This window comes from Armigeres subalbatus, chromosome 3, assembly GCF_024139115.2.
Source record: "Armigeres subalbatus isolate Guangzhou_Male chromosome 3, GZ_Asu_2, whole genome shotgun sequence".
Classification (NCBI taxonomy): domain Eukaryota; kingdom Metazoa; phylum Arthropoda; class Insecta; order Diptera; family Culicidae; genus Armigeres; species Armigeres subalbatus.
In genome coordinates, this window is record NC_085141.1 from 402,978,155 (window position 1) to 403,001,174 (window position 23,020).

Consider the following 23,020-nt stretch of genomic DNA (forward strand, 5'->3'; position numbering starts at 1 on the left):
GGAAATAGGTAAAAGAAGAAGAAATAAGAAGCAAAATGTTAGCAAAAAGATGAGTGAAGGAAACTGGAAAGAATAAGGAATCTCACTTCTCATTTATTACTTCGCGCTTTTCTCTTTTCACATCTCATCGCTCACCTCTCAATCCTAATTTTTCACCTCTTACTTCTTACTACTCACTACTAAACTATCACAGCACTTCTCATTTCTCTTTTCTCAAATCTTACTTCTCACTTCATACTTTTCACTTCTCACATCTCATTTCTTACTTCTCACTTCTTCCTTTTTTCTTCTCATAATTCACTTCCCACTTTCACTATTCATTTCTCACTCTTCGCTTCGAATTTCTCGTTTCCCATTTATCAATTTTCACTTCTCTCTTCTCACTGCTAGCTAATCACTATTCACTTTTCAATTCTCAATTCCTACTTCTCACTTGTTTCTGTTCACTTCTTACTTCTTTATAACGATGATAGAACTTCCTACTAGCGGAAACGGAAGTAAGTAGAATGAAGAGGGAAGAAAGAAGAAGAAATAAGGAAAAATATAAAGGAAAAGGAAACAGAGAGGAAGTAGAAGGAAGAGGGAATAAGGAAGATGAAAGCTAACTTAACACTTCTCACTTTTCAATTATTTCTTTTCCTTTCTAACTTTTCACTTCTTACTTCTCACATCTTTCTTCTCTGTGAAAGTGAGAAGTAATTAGAAGGAGTTACTTAATTCTTACTTTTGAATTTTCGCTTCGAATTTCTCATTTCTCATTCCTCATTTTTCACTTCTCTCTTCGCACTGCTCACTACTCACTTCTCAATTTTTAATTCTCACTTCTTACTTCTCACTTCTCACTTCTTGCTTCATACTTCTCACTTTCCTCTTCCCATTTCTCATTGTTCGCTTTTTGTTACTTATTTTCTACTTCTCACTTCTAATTTTGCACTTTTCATTTCGAATTTCTCACTTCAACTTCTAACTTTTCATTACTCACTTTTCACTATTCACAATCTAAGTATATTTTTAACTATTCAGCCAAATGTCCCGAGACCATGTATATCATGCATGTTTCTGGCAACATCGAGTTAGCGAGGTAAAAATACATTTGAAAATTACTTCGACTTAGAGATTATCGAGTAAGGGAGGTATCGACTTATGGAGGGAACGCAGTGTGCTAGATTCAATTTCATCGAGTAAAAGAAAATATCGAATTACAGAACATCGAGTTAGGGAGAGTTCACTGTAATTCTTTCGATCAGTTCTATAAAGTTAGATCATGTTGTCATACTTTCCAAAGTTTTTCCTGTTTACTATTTTTACTGTTAACTTAATCCTTGTAGGAACAAACAAACTAGAAGTCTTCTAGGTAATATGGCAGATCACAATTCGTGGGGGCTTTTTATTTCCCTTGCAAATCAAAAATATTTCATCAGTTTGCGAACTTCAAACGGGATCTACTTTTGGAGTTGAACGAAATGTAATAAACATACAATTTTCTGAAATATTATTTAAATTGTCTGAACAGGAGAATTAGAGAAAATTAATCTAATGTGCGATGGAAATCGAATGACCAAGAGCATATTCACAGTTTATCGTAAACCGTACACGTCACGTTTTGTACAGTTTACGACCAACAATAAGTGCGCCTTCCTCAAGTTCGATTGTGGTTGCATGGATATCTCAGAAATAACAAAACATAGCTAGAGTCACTCTTCCTCAGATAAGTGAGTTACCTTAGCTGTTCTTCATACGGACACGTTAAAAGTCAAGCACACATCGCATGAATGATTTTTACATATCACGGCGACGCCTTGGCCGAATCTCTCACTAAGTGAAAATGTTGTGTGAGAGAGGCGCTGTGTATTGTCTCACTTATGCACGCTTAAAGTGATTAACACAATTTTGTGATCCATTCGCACAAAACGGGGGTCTCCTGGAACAACACATATTATGAGTAACTGCCATGTTACTCATTTTAGAGTAACCGACGGCTGAAGATTTTCGATAAGTTTATTTCACACAATAAGTGAGCAGTAAAAAATAGGGCACAACCCTAATTACATGTTTTCAAGCTAATGTTAAAGGAAGCCAAATTTTCATACTTCTTTGGAGGCTTTTCCAACTATTGAAGACAGTAGCAATACATTGAGTAACATTAAAGCCACTATCCAGTTTCAGAAACACACAATGTTGCATTTTCGTTTTAGTGGCATCGCAATATGCCAAACATCTGACTTCTTGGGTGATCTGAAATTCAATGTGTTTCATATTAAAAAAAAACAGATAAGTTGCAGAATTAATAACACTTCGGTTCAATGCTGTTACGACAATGTTTCTGATATGTTGCAAAACACTCTGAGCTCAGCTGATCAATAATTTATTTTTGACAGTCCCCTGCATGTTCCGTATGAGGTACAATGAAGTTACAAATGACTTTGCTTTTTATAGTACACTTGTAGTAGAATCTCCTAATAGAATAGATCGTGTGATGGTTATAGTAGAAGGCTGCAAATCGCAGTGATGAATTCGAACAAGAAAAATCACTTTAATAAAGATTAAAAAAAAAGGTTGCAAATCTGAAGGTCCATGGTTCGATTCCCGTTTGATTTTGTGCTTATATTTTCAATGTAACCGCAAAATGTTGCAAACAGGCTCCACCTCTTGCATGACTTAGACCTTTAGCACACCGCTTGGGTAATAAATGGTTCAGTTTTAAAACATTAGTACTTTATAGACAACTCAAGAATGATTTAAAAACCGTTTTTGATTTAAATTAAAACAACAGGCTTTCCTTTGTTCCCATCATAAAACCTTAATACATATTTACATATGATTCTTTAAAAAACCAAGCAGCAATACGCTTGCTTCTTGAGTTTACTCTATGTGTTTGAGGGAGAGGGAGAGTTCACAGTATTTGATGTCAAGAGTTCAAAAAAATACAATCTACGTACAGATATATTCACATACACGCACAAACTTCAGATCAATTGATCAAACTTAATGAATTTCATATGAAAGTTTGCTTTTGGATGGTTCCGTTTTGAACTGAAACTTTGTTGCGAGCAAAAAATGCGAAAACAAACAAATAGATAAAAAAAACAGTCCAGTTCCCGGACACTGTGCACTCTGGAAAATCTGGGTAAACGCAGCGGCGCTTTCATCGTGCCGTCGAATATTAGCCCGGCAGAGTCGTGTACTGGTTTGTCTGTAGGATTTTCCATTTGTGGCCGGAAATGGTTGAAAATATTTGCAATGGAATGCGACGGGAGTTATATTTTAATAAGTTCGCATGCCGGTTGGATAACGGTTGTATTTATTTGGCGCAAACTACCCGCATGGTTCCCAGGTTTGGCGGCTACCAAACAGTTAATATTGACGATGACAACGACGAAACGATGCTCTTCTAGCTGACCGGTTTTTGATCCGTTTTTAATGCCACTACTTGGTCCTAACTATGGTTTTCCGTATCTTTCCACAGGATCCTACGTGCTTCTGTGGCGTAGAGGTACGTCAGTGCTAACGGCGGCCAGCCTCATGGTGACCCGTGATCCGCGCTTCAAGCTAGTCGAGGGCTACAACCTACAAATAGCGAACGTGAAAATCCAGGACGCCGGTGATTACATTTGCCAGATCGGCGATAACGAGAGCCGGGACCAGGTGCACACGTTGGAAATTTTGGGTAAGTCGAGACGGCCGCGGGAGTAGCGTTCGAGTAACCAATCTTGTTTCGACCTCTTTTGTTCCACAGTGCCGCCAACGATACGAGTAGTGCCCCAGAATCGACAAATCACAGCCCGGAAGGGAAGCACGGTGACGCTCGAGTGCAAAGCCTCGGGAAATCCTGTGCCGGCGATCTATTGGCACAAAAAGGTGAGTACGGAGGGTTTTGGTGGGCCATTCCGAATCATGGATAACAACTTCAATTAGCTGGTTTTGGACGCGTCGGTTTTAATTGTTTAAATTGGAATGAAATACAGAAACCTCAAGCCAGAACATGTGACGTATAGCGCACCAGTGTTGGGCAGTCTCCTGTCACATTAGTCCAAATTGGTGGTATGAATCACCTTGATGTGCTTTGATAAGTAATCACCAACATCACTGGATTGACCAGTCGGACAATTCCTTCAGCGATGTAAACCTGCTTTCTGGCACCAATCTGATTGAATGTAAAGCATCGCAAAGTAAGCTTTAGGAAAATGATTGAATTATTTATATTTGCAGAGCCATAGCTTCATGGATCGTTCTCTAGGAATGTGCGTTGAGCTATAAAACATTTTAGTTTCAGTGATTGTTCCTGGTAAAAACTTACGTCCATTCCCGCTAATGAGCAAATTTTCACGTTGAGCACTAGAAACCATTTCACTAAGTTGCATAGTTTTTCATTCGAACACCCGTTTACAGCATGAATGCCTTGCACAGTACCGTCAAATAGGGATATGTGTAAACATATGAATCCACTGGATTCAAATCGATTTGAACATTTTTTTTTCAGATTCTTGAATAATTATAATAGTTTAATTGATATTGTGACATTCTTCTACAGACCATGGATTAAACTAAAACCCAATAATCGGTCCACATTTGAGGTTTTAGTAGCTTGATTCAAATATCTGTAATGATGAATAATTTAAGCTGTTATTCATATTTATTTATAGAAAAATCAATTAAAATGGGTTAATTCATTAATCTGTAAAATAAGGAAGTGACCCCGTATGACGGTGCAACGAAACGGTTCCGCGCACATTCCTCTGACTGTGAAAACTCCATACTACCAACAACCGGTTGTTGGTTCTCCAGCTTTCAAGGTATCGCTTTCAGACTTCCCCACGACACCGACGGCAGCAGCAACGGATGGGCGCTTCATTAGAAACTTTTTCCCGGTACTCCATTCCTCATCACCTTCTTCGTCTTATTTGCGTTTTTTGCCCCCCTGTTTTGCATTCGGTTTAACTTTTTCATGGAACATCCATTTCCTGATGGCGCTGCTGACCCCTTTGCGAGGAAACACTTCAAGGGCCAGTTGATATACACCCAGCAGCTAGTTGAAAAAATCTCCCATTGCCATCCAGGTTCCGAGCTTATTACTATTTGTTTGTCCCAGTCTGTGAATCGTTTACCTGACATAAAGAGCATCCATCGACTTTTTTGTTCCAATCTAGAACTCATCGCAAACGCCTGGTGCTTCCTGCTTTGGAGGAGCTGGGGTGTGGTTTACAGGGACGAGAGTGGTTTTTTATTCATTATATCTGGCTGGAGGTATTAAGATATTATGTGAATGTAGGTACCTGGTGTACATGGTCCGAGCAATATTTTGCTCGTTAGTCTGTGATCTTGCATTACATTTATTAAAATGAAAGTTGATCTTTGAAAGCGGTGCTTGCTGAAGGGAGCACGACTATAATGGAGATGCTGAGCTTAGTCAATTACATAACAGAAAGTGGATGGGTGATTAATTGATTGAAATGAAAAACTTCTCGTAGTCCGCGTGATAGCGAGAACAATTTTGCATTGTTGTACAATTGAATTGATGTTTACCGACAATATCAACCTTCAACATAAAACATATAAGTATACTATTTCGTTGGCGATTATTATGTGTCTTTTTCTAGGTTGGTCCATGGATTGGAATGTGACCGCGGTTTCCACTGTATGAACAGAACGGACGTCTAGCAGGTGGTACGACGACTTTTCAAGATTGTCAGAAACCAATCCAATGTCTACCGTTCCGTTAACTTGACAGGAGGATGCTGAGCCTCTTGAAAGGAGGCGTCCGAGCCTCTTGAACGGAGGCGTCCGAGCCTCTTGAAAGGAGGCGTCCGAGCCTCTTGAAAGGAGGCGTCCGAGCCTCTTGAAAGGAGGCGTCCGAGCCTCTTGAAAGGAGGCGTCCGAGCCTCTTGAAAGGAGGCGTCTGAGCCTCTTGAAAGGAGGCGTCTGAGCCTCTTGAAAGGAGGCGTCCGAGCCTCTTGAAAGGAGGCGTCCGAGCCTCTTGAAAGGAGGCGTCCGAGCCTCTTGAAAGGAGGCGTTCCAGCTTCGTGAAAGGAGGCGTCTGAGCCTCTTGAAAGGATGCGTCTGAGCCTCTTGAAAGGAGGCGTCCGAGCCTCTTGAAAGGACGCGTCTGAGCCTCTTGAAAGGAGGCGTCCAGGCCTCTTGAAAGGAGGCGTCTGAGCCTCTTGAAAGGAGGCGTCAGGCCTCTTGAAAGGAGGCGTCCGAGCCTCTTGAAAGGAGGCGTCTGGCCTCTTGAAAGGAGGCGTCTGAGGCCTCTTGAAAGGAGGCGTCCAGGCCTCTTGAAAGGAGGCGTCTGAGCCTCTTGAAAGGAGGCGTCTGAGCCTCTTGAAAGGAGGCGTCCGAGCCTCTTGAAAGGAGGCGTCCGAGCCTCTTGAAAGGAGGTGTCTGAGCATCTTGAAAGGAGGCGTCTGAGCCTCTTGAAAGGAGGCGTCTGAGCCTCTTGAAAGGAGGCGTCTGAGCCTCTTGAAAGGAGGCGTCTGAGCCTCTTGAAAGGAGGCGTCTGAGCCTCTTGAAGGAGGCGTCTGAGCCTCTTGAAAGGAGGCGTCCAGGCCTCTTGAAAGGAGGCGTCTGAGCCTCTTGAAAGGAGGCGTCTGAGCCTCTTGAAAGGAGGCGTCTGAGCCTCTTGAAAGGAGGCGTCCAGGCCTCTTGAAAGGAGGCGTCCAGGCCTCTTGAAAGGGAGGCGTCTGAGCCTCTTGAAAGGAGGCGTCCCGGCCTCTTGAAAGGAGGCGTCTGAGCCTCTTGAAAGGAGGCGTCCGAGCCTCTTGAAAGGAGGCGTCCGAGCCTCTTGAAAGGAGGCGTCCGAGCCTCTTGAAAGGAGGCGTCCGAGCCTCTTGAAAGGAGGCGTCCGAGCCTCTTGAAAGGAGGCGCCCGAGCCTCTTGAAAGGAGGCGTCCGAGCCTCTTGATAGGAGGCGTCCGAGCCTCTTTAAAGGAGGCGTTAGAGCCTCTATAAAGGAGGCGTTAGAGCTTCTTTAAAGGAGGCGTTAGAGCCTCTTGAAAGGAGGCGTTAGAGCCTCTTGAAACGAGGCTTCCAGGCCTCTTGAAAGGAGGCGTCCAGCCTCTTGAAGGAGGCGTCTGAGCCTCTTGAAAGGAGGCGTCTGAGCCTCTTGAAAGGAGGCGTCTGAGCCTCTTGAAAGGAGGCGTCAAGCCTCTTGAAGGAGGCGTCCAAGCCTCTTGAAAGGAGGCGTCCAAGCCTCTTGAAAGGAGGCGTCAGGCCTCTTGAAAGGAGGCGTCCGAGCCTCTTGAAAGGAGGCGTCTGAGCCTCTTGAAAGGAGGCGTCCAGGCCTCTTGAAAGGAGGCCTCCAAGCCTCTTGAAAGGAGGCCTCCGAGCATCTTGAAAGGAGGCCTCCGAGCCTCTTGAAAGGAGGCGTTCAAGCCTCTTGAAAGGAGACGTCCAAGCCTCTTGATAGGAGGCGTCTAAGCCTCTTGAAAGGAGGCCTCCAAGCCTCTTGAAAGGAGGCCTCCGAGCATCTTGAAAGGAGGCCTCCGAGCCTCTTGAAAGGAGGCGTTCAAGCCTCTTGAAAGGAGGCGCCCGAGGCTCTTGAAAGAAGGAGTCCAAGCCTCTTGAAAAGGAGGCGTTCAAGCCTCTTGAAAGGAGACGTCCAAGCCTCTTGATAGGAGGCGTCTAAGCCTCTTGAAAAGGAGGCGTCCAAGACTCTTGAAAGGAGGCGTCTGAGGCCTCTTGAAAGGAGGCGTCCGAGCCTCTTGAAAGGGAGGCGTCCAGGCCTCTTGAAGGAGGCGTCCAGGCCTCTTGAAAGGAGGCGTCTGAGCCTCTTGAAAGGAGGCGTCTGAGCCTCTTGAAAGGAGGCGTCTGAGCCTCTTGAAAGGAGGCGTCTGAGCCTCTTGAAAGGAGGCGTCTGAGCCTCTTGAAAGGAGGCGTCTGAGCTCTTGAAAGGAGGCGTCCGAGCCTCTTGAAAGGAGGCGTCCAGGCCTCTTGAAAGGAGGCGTTTGAGCCTCTTGAAAGGAGGCGTCCAGGCCTCTTGAAAGGAGGCGTCCAGGCCTCTTGAAAGGAGGCGTCTGAGGCCTCTTGAAAGGAGGCGTCCAGGCCTCTTGAAAGGAGGCGTCTGAGCCTCTTGAAAGGAGGCGTCCAGGCCTCTTGAAAGGAGGCGTCTGAGCCTCTTGAAAGGAGGCGTCCAGGCCTCTTGAAAGGAGGCGTCTGAGCCTCTTGAAAGGAGGCGTCCAGGCCTCTTGAAAGGAGGCGTCCAGGCCTCTTGAAAGGAGGCGTCTGAGCCTCTTGAAAGGAGGCGTCCAGGCCTCTTGAAAGGAGGCGTCCGAGGCCTCTTGAAGGAGGCGTCCAGGCCTCTTGAAAGGGAGGCGTCTGAGGCCTCTTGAAAGGAGGTGTCTGAGCCTCTTGAAAGGAGGCGTCTGAGCCTCTTGAAAGGAGGCGTCCAGGCCTCTTGAAAGGAGGCGTCCAGGCCTCTTGAAAGGAGGCGTCTGAGCCTCTTGAAAGGAGGCGTCTGAGCCTCTTGAAAGGAGGCGTCCGAGGCCTCTTGAAGGAGGCGTCCAGGCCTCTTGAAAGGAGGCGTCTGAGCCTCTTGAAAGGAGGCGTCCAGGCCTCTTGAAAGGAGGCGTCTGAGCCTCTTGAAGGAGGCGTCAGAGCCTCTTGAAGGAGGCGTCCGAGCCTCTTGAAAGGAGGCGTCTGAGCCTCTTGAAAGGAGGCGTCCAGGCCTCTTGAAAGGAGGCGTCTGAGCCTCTTGAAAGGAGGCGTCTGAGCCTTCTTGAAAGGAGGCGTCTGAGCCTCTTGAAAGGAGGCGTCTGAGCCTCTTGAAAGGAGGCGTCCAGGCCTCTTGAAAGGAGGCGTCAGAGCCTCTTGAAAGGAGGCGTCCGAGCCTCTTGAAAGGAGGCGTCCAGGCCTCTTGAAAGGAGGCGTCTGAGGCCTCTTGAAGGAGGCGTCTGAGCCTCTTGAAAGGAGGCTTCCGAGCCCCTTGAAAGGAGGCGTCCAGGCCTCTTGAAAGGAGGCGTGGTCGCCTCTTCAAAGGAGGCGTCCAGGCCCCGTCAAAGGGGGCGTCCAGACCTCTGGAAACGAGGCGCCCACGCCTCCTGAAAGGAGGCGTCCGAGCCTCTTGAAGGAGGCGTCCAGGCCTCTTGAAAGGAGGCGTCTGAGCCTCTTGAAGGAGGCGTCAGGCCTCTTGAAAGGAGGCGTCCAGGCCTCTTGAAAGGGGGCGTCCACGCCCCTCGAAAGGAGGCGTCCAGGCCTCTTGAAAGGAGGCGTCTGAGGCCTCTTGAAAGGAGGCGTCCAGGCCTCTTGAAAGGAGGCGTCTGAGCCTCTTGAAAGGAGGCGTCCAGGCCTCTTGAAGGAGGCGTCTGAGCCTCTTGAAAGGAGGCGTCTGAGCCTCTTGAAAGGAGGCGTCCGAGCATCTTGAAAGTAGGCTTCCAAGCCTTTTGAACAGAGGCTTCCGAGCCTCTTGAATGGAGGCTTCCAGGCCTCTTGAAAGCAGGCTTCTGAGCCTCTTGAAAGGAGGCTTCTGAGGCCTCTTGAAAGGAGGCTTGAGCCTCTTGAAAGGAGGCTTGAGGCCTCTTGAAAGGAGGCTTCTGAGCCTCTTGAAAGGAGGCTTGAGCCTCTTGAAAGGAGGCTTGAGCCTCTTGAAAGGAGGCTTCTGAGCCTCTTGAAAGGAGGCTTCTGGGCCTCTTGAAAGGAGGATTCTGAGCCTCTTGAAAGGAGGCTTGAGGCCTCTTGAAAGGAGGCTTCTGAGCCTCTTGAAAGGAGGCTTCTGAGCCTCTTGAAAGGAGGCTGAGCCTCTTGGAGGAGGCTTCTGGGCCTCTTGGAAGGAGGCTTCTGAGCCTCTTGGAAGGAGGCTTCTGAGCCTCTTGAAAGGAGGCTTGAGCCTCTTGAAAGGAGGCTTCTGGGCCTCTTGAGAGGAGGCTTCCAGACCTATTTAAAGGAGGCTTCTGAGGCCTCTTGAAAGGAGGCTTCTGAGGCCTCTTGAAGGAGGCTTCAGGCCTCTTGAAAGGAGGCTTCCAGGCCTCTTGAAAGGAGGCTTCAGGCCTCTTGAAAGGAAGCTTCCAGGCCTCTTGAAAGGAGGCTTCCTGAGCCTCTTGAAGGAGGCGTCCGAGCCTCTAGAAAGGAAGCTTCCAGCCTCTAGAAAGGAGGCTTCCAGGCATCTTGAAAGGAGGCTTCCAGGCCTCTTGAAGATGGTCTCTGAGCCTCTTGAAAGGAGGCTTCAGGCCTATTTAAAGGAGGCTTCCAGGCCTCTTGAAAGGAGGCTTCCGAGGCCTCTTGAAAGGAGGCTTACAGGCTTCTAGAAAGGAGGCTTCCAGGCCTGTAGAAAGGAGGCTTCCAGGCATCTTGTAAGGAGGATTCAGGGCCTATTGAGAGGAAGATTCCTGGCCTCTTGGAAGGGGTTCTGCCGGCCTCTTGAAAGGAGGCTTCCAGGCCTCTTGAAAGGAGGCTTCCGAGCCTCTTGAAAGGAGGCTTCCAGGCCTCTTGAAAGGAGGCTTGAGCCTCTTGAAAGGAGGCTTCCAGCCTCTTGAAGGAGGCTTCCAGGCCTCTTGAAAGGAGGCTTGAGCCTCTTGAAAGGAGGCTTCCAGGCCTCTTGAAAGGAGGCTCTGAGCCTCTTGGAAAGGAGGCTTGAGCCTCTTGAAGGAGGCTTCCAGGCCTCTTGAAAGGAGGCTTCCAGGCCTCTTGAAGGAGGCTTGAGCCTCTTGAAGGAGGCTTGAGCCTCTTGAAAGGAGGCTTCCAGGCCTCTTGAAAGGAGGCTTCCTGAGCCTCTTGAAGGAGGCTTCCTGAGCCTCTTGAAAGGAGGCTTCGAGCCTCTTGAAAGGAGGCTGGAGCCTCTTGAAAGGAGGCTTCCGAGCCTCTTGAAAGGAGGCTTCCAGGCCTCTTGAAAGGAGGCTTCCGGGCCTCTTGAAAGGAGGCTTCTGAGCCTCTTGAAAGGAGGCTTCCAGGCCTCTTGAAAGGAGGCTCTGAGCCTCTTGAAAGGAGGCTTCTGAGCCTCTTGAAGGAGGCTTCTGAGCCTCTTGAAAGGAGGCTTCTGAGCCTCTTGAAAGGAGGCTTCCTGAGCCTCTTGAAAGGAGGCTTCTGAGCCTCTTGAAAGGAGGCTTCTGAGCCTCTTGAAAGGAGGCTTCTGAGCCTCTTGAAGGAGGCTGGGGCCTCTTGAAGGAGGCTTCCGAGCCTCTTGAAAGGACGCTTCCGAGCTTCTTGAAGGAGGCTTCCGAGCCTATTTAAAGGAGGCTTCCGAGCATCTTGAAAGGAGGCGTCCGAGCCTCTTGAAAGGAGGCGTCCGAGCCTCTTGAAAGGAGGCTTCCGAGCATCTTGAAAAAAGGCTTCCGAACCTCTTGAAAGGAGGCTTCCGAGCCTCTTGAAGGAGGCATCCAGGCCTCTTGAAGGAGGCTTCGAGCCTCTTGAAAGGAGGCTTGAGGCCTCTTGAAAGGAGGCTTCCGAGGCCTCTTGAAAGGAGGCTTCCAGGCCTCTTGAAGGAGGCTTCCAGGCCTCTTGAAAGGAGGCTTCCAGGCCTCTTGAAAGGAGGCTTCCTGAGCCTCTTGAAAGGAGGCTTCCTGAGCCTCTTGAAAGGAGGCTTCTGAGCCTCTTGAAGGAGGCTTCCGGGCCTCTTGAAAGGAGGCTTCCGAGCCTCTTTCGAAAGGAGGCTTCCGGGCCTTTTTCGAAAGGAGGCTTGCGAGCCTCTTGAAAGGAGGCTTCCGAGCCTCTTTCGAAAGGAGGCTTCCGAGCCTCTTGAAAGGAGGCTTCCGAGCCTCTTGAAAGGAGGCTTCCGAGCCTCTTTCGAAAGGAGGCTTCCGAGCCTCTTTCGAAAGGAGGCTTCCGAGCCTCTTGAAAGGAGGCTTCCGAGCCTCTTGAAAGAAGGCTTCCGCAGGCAGGCATAGAAAAGCTTTCAATCAATATCTGTGAGAATGCTAATAGAACAACCATGGTTGTTGAAAAGCAGGCCATGTTCCAGATGGAATGTAGAGCCATCGAACAAGAACAAGAAGAAGATTACAGTTTAATGGTCAATAGGGTGAAAAATCCAATAGTGGAGGAGCTTAGCACCTTACAATGCTATTTGATCGATTGCACACAATTTATACTTTATTTTGCTTACCTGGGGTGTATCCGAAAGCTCTTTTGTTTTACCTTGAACGAAGAGTGTTTAAGTTGCAACAGAATCCAGTTTTGCTTCCTGAAAACGTTCTTCCAATAATTGGTGTTTTGTTCCTATAGTTGCGGTATTTTGTAATTCATGTTCCTTTTGTTGCGAATCTCATTGGTTTCATACGAGATTCGCAACTATTGGAACACTACCGCAACTATTGGTGCAAAGGTAAAACAAAAATAAGGATTTTTTCGTTTTTACTTTACCGATATTGAGGGAATTTGCAAGACGTTTTCTTTTCTTTTGTGTTGTGACATGTCAACTAATTGACTGACAATGCGGGTTGCTGCGTTAAATTCGTATTTTCTTTAAGAACTATAGTACCGCAACTATAGGAACACCCACAACTATCGGATCGTTTACCCTATACACAATAAATTGATTGTTTGGGTAAATGATAAAATGTGAAAAATTATACATTTTCAATCGCCTATCAAAATTTAATTTATCGCGAGTTTTTATCGTTTTTCTATCTTATAAAAATATGCTATGCCAAAGGTTTTATAGTCCTAGTCGGTGAGTTGGAGTTCAATTTCCATATCAATTTATCAGATATCTATAATTTCACAATCGATTACACTGTTGAATAATAGAGTAATACATCCTTAACTAGGTTGCTACCTGGTACATTTTTCCTTTTATCAACACTTCTACTCCGGAATTGAGCAGAGCATCAGCTGAGTGCGTCAAGTACCTTTCTTTATAGCTTTGGCAAACTTGATTCTCTGATCAGCAGAGGGAAATGCAGGGGACACATACGTACGGTGCACCACGCTTAACCCTTAGGAAGGAATGTCTCCTTCGTTTCCTTTGATGGTACATTTTCTTGTGCATTCTTTCACCGAAGGGCGCTTTGAATTGACTGGCAGAAGCAGATTGAGATACTGTCAGGGAAAATCCACATACATATTCCTTTATCCTGCATGTCGATCCAGGAAGCTCCCCGCAATGGTGGTATAGACTACCGAGCGCCCACTCCGGGAGAAGCCAATCAATGTGAAGGTATCCTCATCAGACACTTTTATGCATTTTTCTGTTTCCTTTGGGATAATATTGAGGTACCCGAGGGTTGATCCGATTCTGATACGTGCAGTGCACTCGTGAAAAGAGACAGAAAAGAGCAACCCTAGTCCGCAGTTCCGCACATCAGTTTCAAACTGACGGTAGTCTGGGAAACACGCAACCAAGACAAGTAATCACTCGGAGATGCTTTTGTTTCAGCGATCCGTCTTCATCAGGAGTGGGATGTTGTGTGCATAGATTTCCTTCCCACATCAGTTTGGCCGCTGCTGTGCAATGCCGTGCAGTCAGGGTTGGCCTGGGGATGTTTGACTTAGAATATTAAATTCACTTCACATAATTCTAACCACTCATTTATTGCCTTTAATGAAACGTGTTTATTTAGCGGAAAGTTCAAGTAAAAATTGAAAACAAAAAACAATCATGTTTCTTAGTTAATACTTAAATAAAATATTTTTCTCTATATATTGAGCCGACTGCCCAACTAACCCAACCCTGACCATCAGCTTAGAGCCACACAATCGACTCGAAAGAACCATGAAAACCTATGATGCGAGCTCCCGTACTCTTCGAAGCACAAACATTTAATCGCATTTGGTTCACATTCAATCCCCGATCGAGAGTCTCTTGAAACTTCCCCAACCTGCCCACGGGGCTCGCAACCGACAACGCCGTCGCCGTCCGTCGCTATATTTGTTCGTTTAGCCATAGTCAGCCTCGGTAGGTAGTTGGGCCACTTGCATAATAGCACTCATCCATACCGACAACAACCCGAATGAGCAAACATCGCCGTTGTCGACGTCGATCCTTTTATGCGCCTTCCCCGCGTCATTGGACTCATTCTGGCTTTCGTTGCCTTTCTTCCGTTTCATTCAACTTTTTTTTTCTCTCTCTGTCTGCTCGTCCACAGGATTCATTCGCCGGTGCATCGCATCTGTCGGAAAGTCCGACGCTGCTGCTGGAACGTGTTGATCGGCACCACGCCGGAATTTACCAGTGCACAGCGGACAACGGCGTTCGGGAAGCAGTGCATGCCGATATTGATGTAACGGTGCTGTGTAAGTACTTTTTTTTCTCCTCTCCCTTCTTGCAGTAAGTCCCATGTCATGGTGAGGGAGACTAGGGTAGATACGATATTGAGAGGCTCCATTGAGCAAACAAACCATAACCCACAGCTAGACTGCATCTGGAAGCGTCTGGTCCACGACAATGCGGGGATGTGGAGTGGACAGTTCAGGGGGAATCGATTCCAGTGGTTTCGAACTTTGCCGTGGGGCTTGCCAATTCAGAATAGCTATGAATTATGAATAATTGACTTGTAGTACTTGAATGAGTGCATTGATGTCTTGAAAGGGTTTTCGTCTTTAACGATTTTAAATAACAATGTGTACGGTTTTAACGACTTAATTTATGAATCTATGTACGTTAAGGTAATTGCCATTTTGATCAATGTTTCGATTTCATAAAATTCGTGAAAAACACCTTTTAGTTCATTTGCTCATATTTATAGCGGTTGAGATGTATGTTTCAAAACGTTTAACATCTTGGCGCAAAAAAAACGGTCCTGGTGGCAATAGCCTACTATGAACCACGCGCCTCCACGCACTTTCCATAAAAGAATGTTGATTGTTGTTTATTGACTGATCCAAAGTGAAGTGATCCGACTCAATATTTAGGACGTCAGACTCAGAGTGTAAATGTAATCCGATATGAATCAGGTCAGTATAACTTTGACAAAGAGGTAAAGCCATGGCGTATATTCCTGAGGCCCTTGCGAAGTATTTTTAGAGCACCTATTTCTTATTAAAGTCCAACTTCTTCACCTCTTAGTGTGTGTATGTGTTTGATCCGAACGTTCGGAGTTTGTATGCGTTTTCCAGCAATTCCTCAGTAATTGTTAGTTTAGATGAGTGAAAAATTAATATGAAAATGTCATGAATATGCTACGATGGGAGTAAGTCAGTAAACAGCCCCAAAATATTGAAATTAATGCAAAACTGCATTCAAATAAAATCAACGTCATTATCGGATTGATTACGGTTCATAGAGCCTTAAACGAAGCACATGATTTTGCGTTGGATTGTTTTGAAACACGGTTTTTGTCTTCGAGTTTTCAAAATAACTTCGTTTGCAATAAATATTTAGTCGCTTACCAAGGTGGCATATCTTGAATTAATTTTTCAACAAACCAAACATTCCTTTCCCGTGGCGCTCAAGGAGATGCAGAGCATTCCTTGGTATCTTATAATAATGAGTGTCGAACTAATTTACCCCTCCTAATCATGAATTGACTGTAAGGGCGTGACCGGCTCATACTACAGGGTATCCAGCGAACGAAACCGGAACACCGGGTAATGCAGCACTTTCCCATCAAAACTATGCGAATAAAATTGCCAGAATTCAAGTTGCCGATTATCCGTGCTTCGTTGATGGAATGGGACACATTCAAAGATACGTTTCACAATCTAATTGTGGACAAGCCCCATCTTTCGGACATCGAGAGGTTCACGTATCTGCGAACCTCTTTGGCAGGAGAAGCACTGCGACAGATTGCTTCCAACGATCTGACGGCTAACAATTACTCAATAGCGTGAAATTCGTTGGAATCACGCTACGACAATAAAAAAGTTTCTGGTGAAGTCCCATGTCGAGGCTCGATCCCCAAGCAACAAAACACCAGTCATATATGAGTTGCTGCAACCAAATCGGTCGAAATTGTGCTACTCGGGTCGTTCAAAGGAGGTTCCTAAATTCGACAAGCTGATGGATTTCCTGAGAAATCATTGCACGGTTTTGTGCTCACTCATCGAAGAATCGTTCGGCCAGCCGGAACAGAAGAAGGCAACAAAGGTAAGCAATAGCTACGTCGGTGTGCAGTCTTCATGTTTGTTGTGCGGAGAGGGACAGCATCCGCTGTTCTAGTGTAAGTGGTTCAGATCCATGAAGGTGGACGACAGAATAAGCACAGTGAAGTCATCTCAGCTTTGCTTTAACTATTTATCACGAGGCCACATTGCAAGGACCTGTACTCGAGTTACCTGTCGTGTTTGTGGACAGCGGCATCACTCTATGTTGCACTTAAAGACGAATGAATCGTCTGACTACCGGTCAAATCCACCGTCAAACAAGCGCTTTCAACGGAACCCACAGGTGACACAGTCAATAAGCAAGCACATAATACTCCCCAGCATTCCTCAAACGTCCCATTCTCAATCTCCAATCCAGCAATTCTAAATACGCAAAGTTTTTCGCCACTTTTTACTTACTTATGGATCCTGTGCACCTCCGGTGGTGCAAAGGGCCGACTTGAAAGATCTCCATCCTGAGCGTTGCCCGGCTATCGCTTTAACCTGTTGCCAGGTTAGATTTCGATCGACTTCTTTTATGTCTTTATTGAGGCTGCGCGGCCATGAGCCTCTGGGTCTCCCTCTGCTGCGATGTCCCACTGGGTTACAGTTCAATGCTTGTTTAAAGATTTCGTTTCCGCCCCTACGTAAGGTGTGACCGACCTAGCCCAAATTCCGATCCCGAATTTCAGTTGCTGTTGGCCTCTGGTGACAACGACGATGGAGCTCGTTGTTTGAGATCCAGTTGTGAGGCCACCAGGCCCGAATTATATACCGCAGGCATCTGTTAATTTACTTTTTTCGTCACTGTCCACAGACATTCCTAGCAACTGCGATCGTGGTTCTTGAAGACCAATTTGGGAATATTAGAAAAGCCAGGGCACTTTGGACAGTGGTTCTCAACGGGGAAGGACCGTTTGGCCGAATGACTAGGCCGAAAGTTGTTTGGTCGAAAATACAATTTGGCCGAACAGACCATTAGGCCGAAAGGGTCATTTGGTAGAAAGGGTCATTTGCCCGAAAGGGTCATTCGGCCGGAAGAGTCATTTGGCCGAAAGGGTCATTTGGCCCAAAGGGACATTTGGCCGAATAGGACATTTGGTCGAATAAAACTTTTGCCGAAAGTGACATTTGGCAGAATATGACATTTGAGAAAATAGGACATTTGATCAAACATGTCGTTTGAGACGTAAGAAATGAGGAGTGAGAAGTGAGACGTCTCACTACTCACTTCTCATTTCTTACTTCTCACTGTAAAAAGTGAGAAGTGACAAGTGAGTAATGTGAATTCTTTTGGATTCCAGTTGGAGAACTTCGATGAGTCTCAAAGGAATTCTTTAGAGATGCCAATGAGAATTCTTCTTGGATGCTGATGGGATCTGTGGAAATTATCATGCTGCTAAGCAAGCGGAAGTCTGCTGGAAAACAGTCACTCTAGTCCGTGATGGTTGACCACATGTTTTTGACTGACGTTTGCTTTGAATAATATTTTGGTAGCTCTCCGTTGTTGTTCATATCAAGCTTACTTTGATGCTGTCAAATCAATTAGATATTGCCTTTTCATAACTATCAACAAGTGCAATTTCACTGCCACACAGGAATCTTTCTCAGTAATAAAAAAAATCAGAAGGGTTGTGTACAAGACACGACCGCAAGGTAGACGTTGGACAACGTAAGGATATTATTATAACATAATACGCATTGGAAATGATTATGGTTCTGAGATTAGTGCTAGCTAAAGTATTATGGTTTTGTTGGTTAGAACATGAGTATAATTAAAGTATGAGTATATGAGACACTAGCTCCGGATTCGATTACCTTGAGTGAAAGGCACTTCTTCAATATCGCAATAGGATAACTGCTCGGACTGTTCGAGGAAAGGCGTTCTACAACAAGCATAGGGATATCGCAATCCAAATTGAGGGGATTTTCTTAACTCATAACATTCAGACTTCAGTCTGTGTTGGGGAAACAACCAAGTACAATCTAATACGCAGAGTATCAATCTCGATTGAACTGACCAGAGTAGTTCACAAAATGTGTGCAAAATCAAGCAAAATCCTCCGAATACATGGTTTTGCACAAATTTTGTGGACTTCACATACGCGACACAAAACAGGTTATCATAAACTCAGGTACGCCACATTCTCTCTATCGTCAAAAATTTTGGTGGCCCTGAAAAGGACCGTTGGTTTGTGTTTGTATGAAGCCATTTTAAGTGTTGCGAATGGATGTTCTCTGAGGATGGTGCTTCTTCGAAGGGTCGTTTGTTGTACTAGTGGTTTGAAGGCGATGTTGACCGCAGCACCGGAAATTTAGCTACAACATTGACATTGTTATATCTGTAAAGAGGTTTATGAAATTGAATAATTGAAATAGATTGTTGTGAAATTGCTTGTTTTAATAAACATACCATATACACTGTGTTGAATAGACAGGGTGTCGACTCAAATTTGAGAATAAAATTCCCTGACTTTCCCTGACTTTCCAGACCGTTCCTCAAAAAATTTCAGATATGAAAAATGTTTTTTTTTATTCCTAGGAACGTATGAAAATCTTTGCAAGTGTGAGTCATTGAAGTCCATATGAGTTCCTGAGCTACTGGAAGCCTAATCACTTCTAGAAACAGAACATTAAGGATTTGTAGAATATCGTAGGTAATTCTGGTCGTTCACAGAGCTTTAAGTAAATGCGCATAACTTCTGAAGGATTTTTATATTTCTAGACCAACATTTAAAAAGGGCGTAACAGCCCAAAATTAGATTTCTTCTTCTTCTTATTGGCACTACATCCCCCACTGAGACATTGCCGCCTCGCAGCTTAGTGTTCATTCAGCACTTTCACAATTATTAACTGCGAGGTTTCTTAGCCAAGTTACCATTTCTGCATTCGTATATCATGAGGCTAACACGATGATACGTTATGCCCAGGAAAGTCGAGACAGTTTCCAAACCGAAAATTGCCGGCACCGGGAATCGAACCCAGCCACCCTCAGTATGGTTTTGCATTGTAGCCGCGCATCTTACCGCACGACTAAGGAGGGCCCGATTAGATTTTAGATTTTACTTAGATTTTACAGGTTTCTAAAATTGGCTCCAATTAATGTTATAAGTTTTCTGGTGCCTTCATCCACCATTAAGAATTCTCACGGACTCCCTGGAATCGCAATATAGACATCCAAGACTACTGATGGACTTCTTCAAACCGTTGAAGTTTTCATTTTCTTACTGGAAATTTGTGTGAACTCTTGTATCTTTTGACACGACTTTTGAACTTCCAAACAGTCGGAGAAGATTCTAGAAACCCTTCTAATGCCGTTAAAAAAATCGTACGGATTAGGTATTTTCGAGAACATCGAGAAACCTCCATAGGCTCTCAAGTATGATTACGGAGTAAACATTCTTATTCACTGTGGAATTTATAGACTTCTAAAATTAATTACGGATCAATCTCTACAAGCTCACATAAATCTATGCATCACTTACAGTAAGCCCAGCAAAACATTCTAACCACTGCAATACTTTAAATAATTTGGTCTGAATTATTTATTTGAACACCGTCTTCAATTTATAGATTCCTTCACGAAGACATTCAATTCAAATTTGAGTAAATGCCATACAATCTACCAAGTTTTTGGAGCAGATCTTTTGAAAAAAATCTACTGAACATCTATCGAGGAGTTCAAGGATAAAAACTATCGAAACAGCTTTTTAAAATCCCTTGGGATTTTTTACTTATCAGTGAAAATTCTGAGGTAATTTCTGGACAAAATTATCATAGATCAACCAGAATATTTCCTGATTAAATTGTTTTATAAACATCAGCAGCAAATGTAAAACAGAAACATTACCATTGATAACAACATTATCCGTCTCTTGCGTCCAAGCATAATTATGGAGTATCGAGTAACGTTTAATTGGGACCTTCGTCACTTAGTAGACCATATGATGCTTTTATCCACTGTCATTCTCTCTACATGACCACCTTAGAACGTGAGGATCGACCAGTTCCCGAAATGTTTTTAAAACATTAGCTACAGAATCCTGTTTAGAGATGATGTCGATGCTGTGGAGTGCTGTTACAGGTCTTCAGAGATACTATTCGTCGTTTTCTTTTAACAAGCTTCCTAATTGATCGGTTGAACGGTTCTGAACTATGAACTATTTCAGTCATTTCATTCAGTTTCGACTGCTTTCACGAGATAGTTTTCGAACATTTGGGCGTTACATTTTCATCAGAAAGTAATGTGGTATATTAGGTTTCTAATTAGAGTTGGTTACTAGTCAGCAATTTAAATTCATCAGGATAGATCGCATTATATGAAATTTTCCTATATCATAAGTACATCAACATAATTTTATAAGGAATGACTCTGGCGATTGATGATTAAGTATTTGAACAAATTTTCAAAACTTATTTTGCTTGATGGGAACATGACTCAAACGCTACTAATGAGGAAACTGCAAACAATTCAAAACGACTCCGACACAAAACCACTCAAACTAAATAATCTAAACTATTGGAGGGGACTTTAAAAAAATCAACAGTGACCATTTGAGCAACGTGGCTTTGAACCTTTGTTTTTGCTTAGAGATTAATAGAAACAAACTTGATTACCATGGGGAACATGAAAAGGGCCCAGAGTAGACTTTTAGTCTAGAGACTGTCAACAGCCACAAAAACAAGCTTTTAACTGCCTCGGAGTATTGTTTATCGGCTATGCAGTCTGAAGCGCAATATTAATTCTGATCCGACGTTTCAGTAATTTTATTAATCCCTTTTCAATGGATTAAAATTGGTTTCAGAGTTTCATTGTCATAAGTGTCCTTAGTTTAGTTTTCGAAATAAATATATATTGCTCGAAATAAAAAAAAATCTCTATAAATTTTCAATAACGGGTTTTGTGGTTTTTTTCCCTGACCTCAATCAAAATTCCCTGACTTTCCCTGACATTCCAGGTCCAAAATTCAATTCCCTGACTTTCCCTGACTTTCCAGGTTTTTCCAGGTAGTCGACACCCTGATAGAACAGCTTCCAGGTGATCGGACATTGCCGAAATTTAGCGCCGAGTTGACAGCGTCACGTCTAGCTAGAACAAGGCAGAGCTCAACCGGAGGAAGGCCGAGACCCTCAACCGGCAGAGATACCCCGGCAGCAGAAAATGGTTGTGATGCGAACGAAACGCTATCGTCAGACCCGGGCCATAGATGAAGATTACCGATATGGATCGAGCTATCAGAAGGAACCCAACAAACGAATTTGGCATGGGATTGGCTGCGGATAGTTGATGATGACGACCACATCTCATTCTAACTGAGATTCTAATGAAAGTTGAAAGAAAATATACGGGTAATTAGTATAACGGTCATTACTTCTATAATATCGTTAAACTAACCAGACGGCGCAGCAAGTATCGAAAGTATTGGTCGATGATATGAAAAGTAAGAACAATATCTCCTACAGTCCGCACCAATATTTCGCGTGAATGTAAGATCCAAGCATGTTCCACCAAGAGTGGTTGATTGCGAAGGGTCCGATACCAAATCCAAGAAGAGGTACTGCTTCATGAAGTCGATGAACTCAGCATTCTCCTCTTTTGATACATCAATGTTGAAGTCGCCGGTAACAACTATGGGCATGCTCATTGTCGCGTACATTATAAGGTTCCGCGCCAAAAGAATTTCTTCTGCTTGGTTGTCGTACCTATTGAATAAAAGTTGGCATTTTAGAGAAAGTCAAACTTTACGAAAGTATTTTATAGCCTACCTGGTGAAATATACAGCGAAATCAAGAGCGTCAAACTACCCATAACATGCACCTCCGCAGCGCACACGTCACCGTATTCGTCGGCAAGCCCAAGTTGCTCGTCGTAACTATCACTGAGCTTCTTCATTGTGTGGGCAATCGCACAAGTGGATCCCGCATCGCGTTGGAAGATGGCCACTCCTGCTGCCCGCATTCCAGAGCGCTTGGCTTGGGCAACACATGTGTATCATGCGATTCCGGACAATGCTCCATTATCCTCCTGCCAGGTTTCGCTAAGCGCCAGAAGATCGCCAGAAGTGAGTACATGGTCCGTAGCGATGTCAAGTGAATGAGCACCAAGACTCTGCACATTCATTGACACTAGTACAACACCAGTACCTTTACCAGCTACGAATTGCATCATGTCATCGGCAATTGTGCTTAGTCGGTGGTTTGACAAACGCTGCATTTCGGTGCGAAGTTCCTTCATCTTCGGAGAATCGCTTCCCTTTGCATGGTGGAATTTGAATTCATCTTTGGCATTAGTCAGAAACAATCCCTCCAGAGACGACACTCTAGAGAGGCCAACATATACAAGTTGTTGCTCCTGTCCTCTGTCATAACGGTACACAATTTGGGGAAATGTACCACCTTGTGATTTATGTACCGTTAGAGCGCACGCCGGAACTATCAGGAATTGAACTCGTTTGCACTTCATGCTACCGAGGGTGATGTTCGCGGACCGCCTGGTAATCGGTGTCCATTGTGGCTGCAAGACGCCTGGCTTTGAACACACTAAGGGCCTGGATTTTACCCTTCGTGTCGCTCCTATAGCTTCGTTCTCGAACATGAACCAAAGCCGAACCATTCGCTGTTCTGGTTCATCTTCATTCAGCTCGATGTGCATGAGTTGGCCGATCGCACCGTTAACGATACCATCATCTACCTCAACGTTTGTCGTAACCATGTACGGCATGCCGAGAGTAAGACGCAGCAGATAAGGCATGCCACCAGCCTCCACAACACTCATCTTATGAAGCTTGTTCCTGGCACTTACTAGCTGCTCATTGTTCCGGTATCCAGAGAACACATCTTCAGCTATACAGTCCACGCCGTCCGTTTCCATCAGTACCTCGCTATTGTACTGGTCGACGTCGATGTTACGGTGGAAAAGACGTACAGCATTCGGGACGTTTTCTCTGCACCATTGCACTGTCCGGAAACGACTCTCAATCAGCTTGGTTTCTTCATCTGAAAATTAGATTAGCTGTTTAGAAATAATGTCAAGAATATAATTAGTTTAAATTTTACCTGTCAATCGTTCACCATTT

General features: G+C 44.8%; 1 protein-coding gene across 1 annotated transcript in view; it reads left to right on the plus strand.

The window, feature by feature from the left end:
• LOC134223034 (peroxidasin homolog) overlaps positions 1-23,020 on the plus strand; it is a 491,869-nt gene that overhangs the window by 337,309 nt on the left and 131,540 nt on the right. The window contains exons 4-6 of the mRNA XM_062702172.1: positions 3,467-3,667; positions 3,737-3,858; positions 14,009-14,156. Of these exons, the coding sequence (XP_062558156.1) occupies positions 3,467-3,667; positions 3,737-3,858; positions 14,009-14,156 (471 nt within the window). The remainder of the gene's footprint in view (positions 1-3,466; positions 3,668-3,736; positions 3,859-14,008; positions 14,157-23,020) is intronic.